This window comes from Amborella trichopoda, chromosome 8 (assembly GCF_054954075.1).
Source record: "Amborella trichopoda isolate Santa Cruz 75 chromosome 8, AtrichopodaSantaCruz75HAP2 v2.0, whole genome shotgun sequence".
Classification (NCBI taxonomy): domain Eukaryota; kingdom Viridiplantae; phylum Streptophyta; class Magnoliopsida; order Amborellales; family Amborellaceae; genus Amborella; species Amborella trichopoda.
In genome coordinates, this window is record NC_142343.1 from 28,463,841 (window position 1) to 28,478,021 (window position 14,181).

Here is a 14,181-nt window from a genome sequence, read left to right on the forward strand (position 1 = left end):
ACAAAGATTCTCTCTCTAAATTTTTTATGTAATTTATCTCTCTAAAATGTGATATGGTTTTCCTCTCTAAAATTTAAGATATTTTCTCTATCTAAAACTTGAAATTAAACTTGAAACTTCATATAGTTTTGAGGCAAATTTTCTTTTTAAAAGTTTAAAATTTGAGGTCGTTTTTCTATCTAATTTGTGTAGATATTTTGGCATAATTAATTATATGTAATAAAGTGAGCTACTCTGGTGTATGAAAATAATATTGTCACAAGTTGTATTCCTTTTTTCTTGATTACACAAAACAATGTTTTGAATAACTCAATTTTTTTCTTGGTTTTATATACCTATGTTTTGGCCCTTGGTTTTATATACCTATGTTTTGGCCCTCTCTCTTTGGTTACAAAAAGTTGCCAACCGCGTTTTTTTGCGGGATAACGTGGTTATATAAAACCACGTTTTGTTTAACTTAGGTTCCAAACGACCCCTTAAGAATATGCCAGATATTTTCAAAATATTAAGAGGGCTCTCTAGTCATTTCCTTAAAACACTTCTCTTTCAAATGGCGGTGGACAGTTTCTTTAGGACTCTCAAGTCCCCTCCTCTCTGTAACTGGGCGAAGATATGCCGCGAAATCGTAGGTAATATAACCCTTTTCTCTTTCTATCTCCTTATTCTTATTCATCACTTTCTTTCTCTAAGATCTTATTTCTCACCCTACTTTTTTTTCTCCTTTTTTTTTCCCTGTAATATCGCGATAATATATACGATTTTATTTTGGCATTAAGGATCATTGATCATATCCTTGATTATCGGAATTTGAACGATAATATAGTAGGTCTTTCGATTATGATCGATTTACTGCTCAGTTTCATATATATATATATATATATATATATATATATATATATATATATATATATATATATATATATATAATACGGGATTGAAACTAAGTATTGCTTTAATGAGGTCTCTCCTCTTGTATATGTTCAAACTTATCATAGTAGTCTATCTGATCCTTCAAAATTGGGTTTTTTTTGGCAGATGGTTATTTATTGGACCTTTGCAACTTGTATTTATCTGTAATTGAATCCAGTTGAGTGGAGTTTCAGAGGAGAATCGGGTTTTATTGTGAAGTTTTCATGCATGGAAACTCGAAGTAGAAGCAGGAAGAGAGCTGAGGCCTTGGAGTTGATGCCTGCTGATAAGAGAGCCTGCAATGGTGCTTCGACCTCTGCTTCGTGCTCGAGGGCTAATGAAGCCCCACCTAAAACCCTGGATCACAAGATGGAGTCGTCGGGTTCAGTCTCTGGTGAACATGTAGAAGGAGTCAATGGGGACCGAAAAGATGGAGGAAATCCACAGCAAGTCTCTGGTGGACCAGTAGAAGGAGACAATGGGAACCCAAACGATGGAGGAAATCCACAAGAAGACTCTGATTATGCGAGTTCAAGTGATTCAGAAGAGGATCAAATCCCCAAATTTGAATATGGCAACGCAGGTGTTTGGGAGTGCCCTTATGGGAATAGAAAAACCCTCAGCGATAAGATAAAGAGGGTGGTTTCGAGCATTGTTGCAGGACCAAAAGAACATGGGTCTTTTAGTATGTTGGCTTTGCTAACTGAGCTCTGTGACTATTTGCCTTTTTGTATGGAGGACTGCTTTGGGAGTGTTTCTTTGGATTCGTTTGTTCCAGTGCTGGTTGGGGTGGTGAAGGAGGAGGGGGAGCCTGATACCATGCTTTTAGCGGTGAGGGCCCTCACCCACCTTTGCGATGTGATGCCGAAGTCATGTGCGATAGTTGTGCGCCATAATGCTGTTCATGCTTTCTGCGCTCGGTTGATGGCAGTGCAGTACGTAGATGTTGCGGAGCAGGTCTCTCTCTCCCATCGCCACTCTCTCTCTCTCTCTCAAAACAATTAGTGAGAAAAATAAAAAAAGGCTTGTGGCTGAAAAAAACAAGTGTCCATTCAGTGGAATGGGATGCGAGTCAGAGGAATTTGTTCGAACAGTTTTCTATTTATCCTTTATTGCCTGAAAGACCCACGTGTTTGTTATCGGCTTTTGCTTATTAGTCAATATCAAGAGAATTTAAGCTAGCTGTTTAAGAAGGTTTCCGCCCCCCTCTCCCCCCACCAAAATAGTTTAGCTTGTTTAAGATAGAGTCTTTGTCTTTTCGATTTATGTTTGTCTTGTTTTGTGCAGTGCCTAAGGGCTCTTGAAAAGATTTCTCGGGATCATGCAGCTGCCTGCCTACATTCTGGGGCGATCATGGCTGTGTTGCCTATTGTGGACTTCTTCTCAACAGGCATTCAGGTAAGCTCTGCAGCACCAAAGGCCATGGACTTCCTTCATCTTGAAAACCCATTGGTTTTGCTTGTGGATTTGACCACTCTTGTAATTTATCATATATTGTATGGATTTAAATTGATTTGAACATGATTTTGATTAATCGTAAAGTGTTTGGGAACTTCGCTACGTCTATCCTCCCATCCATTCAGGATGCCTTTTGCATGATGATATGGTAGTATAACTGCAAATTTGGCTGCTTGATGGAAATTTGTGTAGTTAGTTCAGTTTGGGCCACCACATGGTTCCCCATGAACATGAGGATTACTTTTTTTTATTTTTCTGAATTACTAATAGCATCAGCAAAAATAAATACAATGGCTATCATAGGTTTGGCTGATTCCTATTTTAGAATTTATTTATTTTTGACTGGGATGATGAGTTGGGTGGTGTGGGGCAGAAAAGAAAAGAGAGCTGGAATATAGTATTCTCCTGTTAAACTCATGAACATGGACTGACATTTTTTTTTTAATCAGAGAGTAGCTCTATCTACTGCTGCAAACATATGCAAGAAACTCGATCATCAGTCATATCCACTTGTCATTGATGCTATTCCAATATTGTGCAATCTCCTTCAGTATGAGGATCAGAAGGTAGCTTTTTTTTTTTTTTTTTTTACCTTTTTTGATTGCTAGAATCTGGAAGTAGCTGCTCAATATTCTTTTCCTTTATGAGTTCTTGAATTCCATAGTTGCCTTATCCAGTTTTTATTTGTCTTTTTATGAACGTTTTGAAAAACTAGCTTTCCTACTCTAAACAAATTATGGAAATTGTACTTGACAGCTTGTTGAAAATGTGGCTATTTGCCTCATAAGAATAGGAGAGGCTTTGAAAGGTTCATCAGATAAATTGGATGAGCTGTGCAAGCTTGGGGTAATTGCCCAAGCACTTCATCTGATTTCCTCAAACAGCCGGATCATAGTCAGTAAAACGACATACTCTGTAAGATGAAGCTTCTCAATTCCTTTTGCTTTTATTCTTTAAACTTTTTTACTTCTGGATTATGATAGTTCTGCTATCTTTGCTTCCAATTGTGTAGGGTTTGATTGGGCTGCTTTCCATTCTTGCTTCTGGTTCTTCCCTTGCAGTCAAGGTTCTCTTTGACCTGAATATCAGCCACACATTGAGAGATATTCTGGCCTGTTCTGACCTTGCACCTAGCACAGTCTATTCTTCTTCTGAGGATCTTTCTTCAAAGAAGGTACGTGGTTACGTGCTTTGCCAAATTATGGTCAGACTGGTCCCATAAACTACTTGAAACTTCCAAAACGTTCGCCTATGAATCTGTTTTGAGTTTAAAATAGGATCTTTGAGGCCCTATGAGAATTGTATTGAAATGACTACAAGAAGATGGAATCATTTGACTAACTTAGATATTTTGTGGTTAGTGAACTTGCATGTAGATGCATTACCTCTCTAATAAAGATGTTAGGTATAGTAATGAAAAAATAAGTAGAAAAATAATAAAATTAAAAATTTGAATTTAGGATTGCATCATTTTCCCAGGTATTGGAGAAGTTCGACCTCGAGCTTGAAAAGTCTAACTTGATTCAAACCAGTGTTTTAAAATGCGGCCGCATCATGCGGTATGCGGTGGGCTCCGCATTAGAACTCACCGCATATGCGCTTTGGACCTATGCGGCCGCATATGCGTCGCATCGTAGCTGCATCCCGCATTGCACCGCATCCCACCGCATCCCACCGCATCCCCTTCCGTCAAATTTGTTTTTGATTTTGCCCCTCGGGGAGGGGCAAAATGGTCTTTTTGACTATCCAAAAATGGGGGAAACTGTTTGGGGTTATTAACCCCCCCAAACGATGATTTCCAATCACTTCTGTGGCTTTTTTTGCACCAAATCGAGGGAAGAAAAAATTTGGCGGAAATTTATTTTTCATTCAAATGTTTGATTTAGCGGTTGTTTCATACTTGGATGTTGATTTGATGCTTTTGATTGTTAATTTGGGGATGTTAGGGTGAATTTGTGATAAGAAATCGGGGGCAAAATTTGACTTCAAATTTCAAAATTGGCTCTCAAAATGGATGATTGTATTAAGTTATTAACTGTTAACTCTTCTTGAGCTTGACTTTTGGGTTGTAATATCACTATTTTGTGCTTATGGTTGTGCTTATGGTTGTTGATGATTGTGCTTTTGCGCTTATGGTGCAAATTTGTGCTTATGGTTGTTGATTGTTATGAGGCTAGTTTCAAGTTGTTAGTTTTTAGTTTCTATCAGGGACAGTGGATAACTGGATACAAAATATCCGATAGCTAATAATTTTGAAGTTAATCATTAAACTAAAATTCCTACTATCACATATATCATCTCCATTTTTTTTTTCTATGCATTAACCTATTTTTTTAGATTTTTTTACATTTATTGACTGCATCATCGCGATGCACCTGCATCTGGGGCACATCCCCGCATCGGCCCCCCCACCTCTTTTGGCCGCATCCCGCATTTTAAAACACTAATTCAAACAACATATACCCTTTAACAACATGTAGGATTATTTCTAGAACTTGATCTTCTTCTTGAGCTTCATCATGTTTCTTAGCCAAGTGTACCTCCGCCTTCTGTTTTGGGCATTCATTTGCACATTGTCTTCTATCATTGCATCGGTAACAAGTAATTTTTGAAGTATCCCTATTTTTTTCACTAAATTTTGGTTAATGCCAACTTGATCTTCTTCTTGAACTTCATCATCTTTCTTAGCCAAGTGTACCTCCACCTTCTGTTTTGGGCATTCATATGCACAATGTCTTCTATCATTGCATCGGTAACAAGTAATTCTTGAATTATCCCTATTTTCTTCATTAAATTTTGGTTGACTCAAAACCTCCTTTTGAGTGTAAAATCGCTTATCGGTGCTCCATTGATATTTAGCCTCTACTCATAAAGCAATTTGAAAAGCTTCACTTAAAAGTCCATGGCTGATGTACAGAAACTTCGTCTGTAATCATTTGTTGAAGCCCGTTTACATATCGAGCAACTTTTTGTCATTCTGTCTCTTGAAAGTTGTTTCGACCTACTAATCGATAAAACTCCCCAGTATAATTCTCCACTTTCTTTTCATTCTATTGAAGATTTTGGAGTTCTTGAAAGAAAATTTGCTCATGATCGACCAGAAGAAAAATTTCTTTTTCATCTTTTGCTAGTCAGTAATTTTCTTTCAATTTCTTCAAGTCAAGCCTAAATTTCTCTCTCTCTCACACACACGCACTCACTCACGCACACATGCACACACACATATTAGAAGCTCAAAGATGGTGATAGGATATGTCAAACTTGTGAATTACAACTCATTAGTCAACAATTGTGCAAGCACACACACAGAGCACACTCATGCACAAAATCTACTATTATGGTAAGAATACTGTAGGTATGATCTTTTCTGACAAGACCAACATCATAGAATTGTTGTTTCAATTCTATACCCAGATCATACATGTAGTGTGTACATTTTATCAGTTTTGCACCCCACATCATACTGAAGCTGTACCGGAATATCTATTAATTAAGATGTACCTGAAACCTGTTTTTTCCCTAGCATTTCAGTACCAGTTACACTGGGTCCCCATGCTAATACCTTACCAACCCCTGGCAACTGTGACCATGTAGTTTCTTGTTGTTAGAAAATACTCATAGGGGTTATTTTGTCACAGATGCTTGAAGTTCTGAATTTACTAAATGTGCTTCTCCCCCCTCCATCTCCTGGAGATGAAAAGCTTCAGTCTTGGTTTGAGAAAGAAAAACATTTTAAGGATCAACCTGAATTTCTGCGTCAGTTTGGGCTAGACATTCTTCCTATCTTGATCCAGGTTGGTTTGCCAATTTGAAGTTTCTATTTTTCTTTATCTTTTGTATTCTTTTCTCTTTTTCATGGTTTAACCATTTCTACCCCTGATGCAGGTGGTTGGATCTGGGGCAACTGTGGCTATTTGTTACAGTAGCCTTTCTGTTATGAACAAATTGATTTATTTCAGCCCATCTGATATGCTACTTAATATGCTTGAAGGCACAAATATATCAAGGCAAAGGCTATTACCTTTCTTTATTTATCTATTTTCTGTAAAATGATAGTTAGAACTGTGGAAATTCTAAACATTTGGTGACATGATTCGCTTTTATTGTTTTAACAGCTTTCTGGGTAGTGTGCTTCGCTCGAAGGATCTCCACGTACTGATTGCTGCTCTTCATATAGTTGAGCTAGCCATGCAGAAATGCCATGACACTTTTCAGAAGTTATTTGTAAAAGAGGGTGTTCTATATGCAGTTGATGCACTTCTCTTACCAGAGAAGTTACCTGATTCTCACGCCTTGCTTCAGCAGCCAACCAGCTCAAGCGTGAAGCCTACAAGATGTCTTTGTTTTAGTTCCAGTGTCACTAGGTCTCCATCATCTGAAGTACGAACCTGCCACGTGAATAAGGAGATGGTTTGCTCTATAGCCAAGCGTATAAAAGACACCTACTTTCATTCAGTATCAAAAGACGCAAACGTGGCATTCACAGAGATGGTTCAGAAAATGAAAGATTTGTGCTCAGAGTTGAGAGATAATGCAGATATTTCCATAACTAAGGGCACTAGTGCTCGACATGAAAGATACTTGTCTAATATTTTGGAGAGTATGGTATCCGAGCTCATTGGAGAGGATCAACTGTCTACTTTTGAATTCATTGAAAGTGGGATAGTGAACTCATTCATAGATTATCTATATGGGGGGAGAAAAGTGGATGTTGCTGGGTTATCAGGTCATATTGAAGTGTTTCTGAAGAGATTCCAGAAGTTTGCTGCACTTACTTTGTCGTCACCTAGTCCCCACTGTGAGGTCATTCCTCTCACAGCCATGGTTCGGAACCTGCAGTCTGTGTTAACTTCTTTGGAGCATTTTCCTGTTGTCTCTAGTCATGTTCCTAAGCCTAGAAGTTCTTATTCTACCATTCCAGGTGCGCGGAGCCTAATCTGCCCGTGTTTCAGGGTTCACTTTGTGAGGGCAGAAGGGGATGCAACTCTCTCTGATTTCTCATCTGATGTTTTAGCAGTTGATCCTCTTTCTAGTATGGAGTCTATCGAAGAATATTTGTGGCCTCGAGTCTGCAAAAGTGGAGAACGAAAATCTGTGGGTGGTTGTGTGGGCTCATCCGAGGGTTCCTCATCTCTGACTTCACCTTCTATTGCTACGCATGGAACTGGGCATCGAAATACATCAGGAAACAACTTATCTGCAAGTTCGTCAAAAACTACTGAGAAGGTTGACTTAGACACTAATATCACTGGAGCATCAATTAATCATGAAGGAAGTGCTGGAGTCATTGAAGGATCATCACAGACGTTTATGGAGATTCAGGTTAGTATTGCTCCATGCACTAGGTCTCCTTTTGATGCAGTTAGTGTTTGCCTTTTATTCAAAAGATGGTTCGTTTGTTCTTTAGTTAGCATGTGTGCGTGTACTCAGTTCCTTATTCTGATTTTAAAATTCTGCAGGGAAATAAGTCTGAAATTTCTGCTGCTGAAATTAAAACAACCGTCGAAAGGGTACCTGCGGTTTCAGGTGGTGGAGTTGCATCCTTTGTACGACGATCTCTAGTGAGTACTTCCTCCTGGTATTGTATCTTTGTCGGCTATGTTAATGTTTAAGTTCTACCAATTTCCTTGTTTTAACAATCATGGAGGCGTGCTTGACAGTTTGTACAACTATAGATAGGGAAACATACCAGTTAGGCATTTTTCTTGAGCTGGAAACATGTTTTTCTTTCTTTTCATTTTGGTTTTGCTTTTGTGTGTCCAGATTTCTCTAATGCGAGCACTGCCATTTGTGGCACAGGCAAACAATACCAATAGAAGAAAGAAATCAGTTGCTGTAACTGATGTTTCTGCAACTGCACAAACTGTCGCAAATAAGGACTTGCCATCCAAAGAGGGCAAATCTGGAGAAACTCCTTCATCATCTGACAAAAAGAAATTACGAGGAACCCCAAAAACTGAACATTCCATCCCTAAGCTGAACTTCTGCTTACATGGGAAAGTGATGAATCGGTCACTTAGTCTTTATCAAGCAATTATTCAACAAGAAAATGTGGGGATTTGCGACATAAATGTGGGTCCTAAAATTTGGAGTGATGTATATCAAATCACATATGGAAGGGCTACAAAACCATGCATTGTTGATCATGAAGGGGAATTCCAAATTCCATTTAGTTGTAACAATGGGATGTTTTTGGGACATCTTCAATATTTCCGAAGCATCTTAAGTGAGGGGCTTTCTTGTGAACTGGATAAGTCAGATCCCATTTATAATGTGTTGTTATTGCTAAAAGTTCTGGAAGGGTTGAATAGGTTCTCATTTCACATAAAGGCTCACAACAACAGTAGTACTTTTGCGGAAGGGAGAGTAGACAAATTTGATGCCTTGAAGGCCACTCTCCCTTCAATTCCACAAAAGGAATTTGTGAGCAGCAAGTTAACTGAGAAACTAGAACAGCAGATGCAGGATCCACTAGCAATTACTGATCATGGCTTGCCTTCCTGGTGTAGACAGTTAATCACTTCATGCCCATTCTTATTTTCCTTCGAGTCAAAGAGTAAATACTTCCAGTTGGCTGCATCTGGCACTTCACGAGTGCCACAGTTGCCTTCCACTATGAACTCGGGTCGTTGGAGCATACTTCCACATGACATTGAGAGATTGCGTTCTAGTCATTTGACGCGAAGAAAGTTTTCCATTAGCCGAAGGCACATACTGGATTCGGCTTCAAAAATTATGAGCTCATGTTCCAGTGGTAAGATTATTGTTGAGGTTGAGTATGAGGGTGAAGTGGGTACCGGTCTTGGTCCAACATTGGAGTTCTATACTTTAGTTAGTCGTGAATTTCAGAAGGTTGGACTTGGCATGTGGAGAGACACCACAATGCAATTCCATGCTGAAGGATCATCCCAAGTTCAGGATTCGGGCTTTGTGGTTGCCCTTATGGGGTTATTCCCATGCCCATGGTCAAGTTCATCAAACTCCTCAAATGGGATACAGTTCTCTGAAGTGATTAAAAAATTCACTCTATTGGGGCAGATTGTTGCAAAAGCACTTGAAGATGGAAGGCTTCTGGACCTTCCCTTCTCAAGAGCATTCTATAAGCTCATTCTTGGGGAGGTTATTTTCTAACTTTTATGGATATGCTGATGCTTTATTGGGAAATGCATCACTTTTGTAATTAATCTAAATGTTAAAATTTTCTGTTGTTTCTTTCAGGATCTTGATTTATATGATATCCAGTTGTTTGATGCTGAATTTGGAAAAACCTTGCAAGAGATGAAGGCTATTGTTGATCGTAAAAGATACTTGGAGTCTGTACCATGCAGGAATAAAAGATTAATTTCTAGTCTGAGTTTTCGGGACACTAAGATTGAGGACCTCTGTCTTGATTTTACTGTTCCTGGTTATTCTGATTATATTCTTAAAATCGGACCTCAATATAAACAGGTAATGTTTGTTTCTCTTTATGGTATTTGTTTGATGCTCATTTAATAGTCAGCTATCATAGCAACAACAAAGAAAAAAAGCTGACATAGCATGTATTTGTTTTACTCAGGTAAATATTTACAATTTGGATGAGTATGTGTCATCAATGGTGGATGCAACTGTGGGAAGTGGGATTTCAAGGCAAGTGGAAGCTTTTAAATCAGGATTTAACCAGGTTAGTGTGGAGGTAGAACTGTGCTAGCATTACTGAATTGGTGACATGCTATTGAACTTGCAAGAGGTTGTATTTATTCAAAATGTTTTCTCAAATGCGGTTATACAAATAGTTTTTCTGCAATTTACTTTCTAAGAAACTTGCTGAATACATCACTATTAAAACTCTAATATATAAAATTGTTTATTATCATCATCATCATCATTAATATTATTATTGGTTATTTTTTTATTTTGTGAGGTAAATACTAGAGTCTTTGCGTTGACTGCTGAAAATATTCTGCAGTGGCTGGTAAGATTTGTGGTATCCCTTGTATCTGGTGCCTGACAATGTAGAAGTATTTAAAACTAAGCTTGAAGAAAGACATACTTGGATTGTGTTATATAAATAACCATCTTGTAGATTAAAAAGTCATTCAAAGTTCCAAACCTTGTGATTTATTCATGTAACAGTAGTACTCTCCCTCTCCCTCTCCCTCTTACAATACCAGAATACCTAAACCACGCTCATATTGGGGATCATTGATTGATGGACAAAATCAATGTGACATGAGGCATCAGCATAAAAACGAATGTAATAATCGACATTAATGTAACATGGGACATGTGAAGTCTTATGATTGTACTCCTCACTGTTCTAGATGCCACATAAACATGACCCTGTAGCATTGTTAATTTGTTAGGGGAGCTTGTAGACAAACTTAAAGTCTTTAAGCAGCCTGGCCTTTCTAATCTCATTTTGAGAGCAGTTTCAAGCTTGTGGTTGAAAGTTGAAATGATCTCCTTGACTGGTTTGTCGTGATGGAACTTGGTCCATTAAGAGGTTGAAGGAATACATTGGTTCATTTGGTCGATCGACGTGAAAGTAATGCTAAGGCGAATCTTCTAGAAGATCCAGATATTCTTCTGTTAGTTGCATGTGCTATGTACCTGACAACAATGTTGCTCCTCCATCTTGACTCACCTGGTTTAGCTCTGCTGACTTATGAAAATGAACTCCCATTGGTAGGTTTCTCACCATATATAAGTTGATTTTCCATTGGTAGGCTCATCTTTCCATGATATGGGAGCAGGAATAGATTGTATTGAAATGCAAATATTTTAATTGATGGAGAAGTATCGTATGAGCATTCAAGTTTCCCAGAATTATCTGATATCTCCCAGCCATCAAATGTCAACAATGGACAGTTGGATTGTAACGTTCATGTGCTCAAAGTCATGAAGATGTTATGGCTGGATTACATTGCTCCTCTCCATGTGTCCATCAAATCATTTGATGGACTTCGAGCGCAGGAACTACACCTGCTGTCCGCTGTTCAAATCTGATGAATGAACTAATAATGTTCTCATGTAACAAAAGCAAAAATGATGGGACTGTTGACTTCAATGGTGATCCTGAGAGATTTTCTCTTATCAGATAGAGGTTTCAGAAACCTTGTTTTCTCCTGGGGATAAATGGGTTTCTGTAAACAATCAAATTCCTTACATTGATTGCTGATCAAAATCACTGGAAGATATATGGTCAGTGGGGCTCTATTCTATTAGGAAGCCACAATAAATATAGAAAGCAAGCAGTACTGTGCTAGGATGGATCTCACCAACAAGTTCTGGCTCTCAAAGTTCGTACAACATCATGTTGGTAGCTAGTTTGCATGCAGGCTGTGTGAAATGAAACTGTCAAAGGTGAATGTACGTGAAATTTTATGGTTAGCTCCTCAAGGCCTTTTTTAGGGGTGTAAATAGTAGGAGTATTTTATCCATTCATGTGAACTCTAGAGTTATTTTGTGATAATGCATGTGACATGTATCTTATATAAGAAAAGTTTGTGTTGACTCTTCTATAGTCTTACGTGAGTTATGTTAAAGCCTCTTTACTTGGTACATGGGCTGGCCCTTTCTTTCATTATCTTTTGATATTTATTATATTAGAGCAAGTATTCTCTGATCCTTAAGTTTCACGGGGTTTCCTAAATGATAAAAATTCTCATTGGAAGAACTTAAGATTAGACCCACCAGACAAGAAAGATGATCGGCAGCACCTACTGCTGGCTACATCTTGAATCTCTTTACTCCAGAATATAGGCCATAAACTCCGTCTCATGAATGCGGAATCATATCCCCTGATTGCAAGTTGTTGCCTGGTGGTGACCATGACTAACAGCAAGGAATCTACCATGTTCCTGATTTTATAAAAAATAATTAGAAACCCCTCGATCACTATTAATTCAAAGGAGATGTCACAAATCTAACTGAACTCTAGAAGTAAGGCCTTTGCTTCAACCATGGTCAAGTCCAATTTAATGTAGAAGTGGTAGCAGGAGAACCATGGCCTTGAACTGGCCTTTGAAGGGGCCTGCAGCCTGAGGACTCATGAACTGGCCTTGGACTGCCTCTTCATCTCCGCATTTGATATAAATTATTGGGCATGCTGTTGATTCCAATAAAAGACTGAAGAATGAACTTCGTAACTTTCATCAAACCTTACCCACCTTGGCATTTCTTTCTTTCACGGTTGAGATAATGCTGAATGTGCAGAAATGTGTTTTCCTTGCAGATCCTCCCTTTGGAATATCTTAAAATATTTGCTGAAGATGAACTCGAACGATTGCTCTGTGGTGAAATCAACATTTGGCAGGTAGATCTCTTTAGTATTTATTTTGGCTGTTGCTCTTTGCTACTCTCATCGAATCATTTCGATAAAGAATGTGGAGAAAAAGATACCCTTCTTATGCAGTAAGGTTTACCTGATTGTAGTCTGACAATCTTTTGGATGAAATCAAGTTTGATCATGGCTACACAGCAAGCAGTCCACCTGTCATTAACGTAAGCACCAACGCTTTAGTGCTTCCTCTTTACTGCATGAAAGACATGTCCTGTTGTCAGTGAATTTATGTGCGTTGGTCATACTTTTCAACAAAATGAACGTATGTTCTCTAATCATGTCAGCTGCTGGAGATCATTCAAGAATTTGGAAGTGATCAGCGTCGAGCCTTTTTACAATTTGTGACTGGAGCGCCCCGCCTTCCACCAGGAGGCTTTGCAGCTCTGAACCCAAAATTGACAATCGTTCGCAAGGTTCCTCTCTCTCTCTCATGCACTCACGAGTATGCATGCATTTACAGGCTTACATGCTGTTCAATGTTCTCTATCTCACATCAACTTGTTTCACAGCATTTTGGTGACGGTACTGCTTGGGATTTGCCAAGTGTGATGACCTGTGCCAATTATTTGAAACTTCCTCCTTATTCATCCAAGGCAAGGCTTGCTCTCTTCTCTCTGCCTGCGTGTGTGCGGGCACACACGCGTGCCTATGCCTATGCTCATGCGTATATAATCAATATTTTTAAGAGTTGTAAATGGTTTTCCTCTGTGGCTTTGCAGGACCAAATGAGGGAGAGGCTGCTATATGCCATTACAGAAGGGCAGGGTTCGTTCCACCTCTCTTAGCCTTCCACCTGTTTGTTAATATCCACCTCTCTCTGAGGTGTCTGTCTGTTCCGGTAATTCATTTTGAAGGTGGTGTAGATAGTGATGCTGATTGTGGCAGACCATCTTCCATTTTCCATTGTACATTGGGATGAAGAAATCACGACGATGGTCATTGCCTTGTATATTGGGATGAAGAAATCACGTTGATGATCATTGCCTTGTACAGGTACAGTTTTTTGAAGCTCACGTGCCAAACAGTTCAGTGTACATAGGGAAATGAAGATACTGAGCTGTTGTTTATGCATATTCATTCATATACAGTGACAGGCGTTTTTCTTTAATTGGTCTCACCTTTGACATTGGTGATGCTCCATGGAGCACTGTACATGATGTGAATAACTCTGCTTTTGGTCTTTTGATATTGTTACACTTTTTACGGTTTTGATGTAGATTGTCATCCAAGAAACAAACAACACTTTTGAGAATTGAAATGTAAAGAGCTTGAATTTGCGTTATCAAAATCAAAATCTCGGGTCTTCAATTTGGTAATGCTCATCGAGGATCTCCCATATGCAGTCATTTCCATCTCATCGTGGATGCGATGCGACTTGAGTAGGGGGCTCCAACTCCCAGTTAACTATGATTTGAAGGGTGGGTGAAGTTTCCTCTCTTGGGAGGAAATTGCACACTTTTACTTTTTGTTACAATTTTTATTTGACGGTT

The 14,181-nt window shown here is 38.7% G+C and overlaps 1 protein-coding gene across 4 annotated transcripts; it reads left to right on the plus strand.

Annotated features, from left to right (window-relative positions):
• The first annotated feature begins 532 nt into the window (after positions 1–532).
• Positions 533–13,979, plus strand: LOC18433072 (E3 ubiquitin-protein ligase UPL4). 4 transcript variants are annotated; one of them, XM_006843169.4, is made up of 18 exons: positions 533–629; positions 1,036–1,866; positions 2,197–2,307; positions 2,817–2,933; positions 3,124–3,282; positions 3,380–3,541; positions 6,006–6,161; positions 6,253–6,374; positions 6,483–7,689; positions 7,827–7,928; positions 8,131–9,486; positions 9,586–9,816; positions 9,926–10,030; positions 12,584–12,664; positions 12,784–12,852; positions 12,976–13,104; positions 13,201–13,284; positions 13,411–13,979. In XM_006843169.4, exons 2-18 carry the CDS (start codon positions 1,138–1,140, stop codon positions 13,474–13,476), a joined length of 4,986 nt encoding a protein of 1,661 aa, XP_006843232.1. In that variant the 5' UTR covers positions 533–629; positions 1,036–1,137; the 3' UTR covers positions 13,477–13,979. The 4 variants fall into 4 exon arrangements, 3 of the variants coding, with proteins under 3 accessions (XP_006843232.1, XP_020522173.1, XP_088731007.1); XM_020666514.2 differs by having other exon boundaries at positions 8,167–9,486; XM_088874881.1 differs by lacking the exon at positions 533–629 and adding an exon at positions 662–822.
• The last annotated feature ends 202 nt before the right edge of the window (positions 13,980–14,181 follow it).

Excerpts from the sequence above, each read along its gene's own strand:
- LOC18433072 (XM_006843169.4), top strand. The coding sequence starts at position 1,138 with ATGGAAACTCGAAGTAGAAGCAGGAAGAGAGCTGAGGCCTTGGAGTTG. Across the intron at positions 2,308-2,816 it reads TCTTCTCAACAGGCATTCAG|AGAGTAGCTCTATCTACTGC; the intron begins GTAAGCTCTGCA and ends TTTTTTAATCAG. Across the intron at positions 3,283-3,379 it reads TCAGTAAAACGACATACTCT|GGTTTGATTGGGCTGCTTTC; the intron begins GTAAGATGAAGC and ends CCAATTGTGTAG.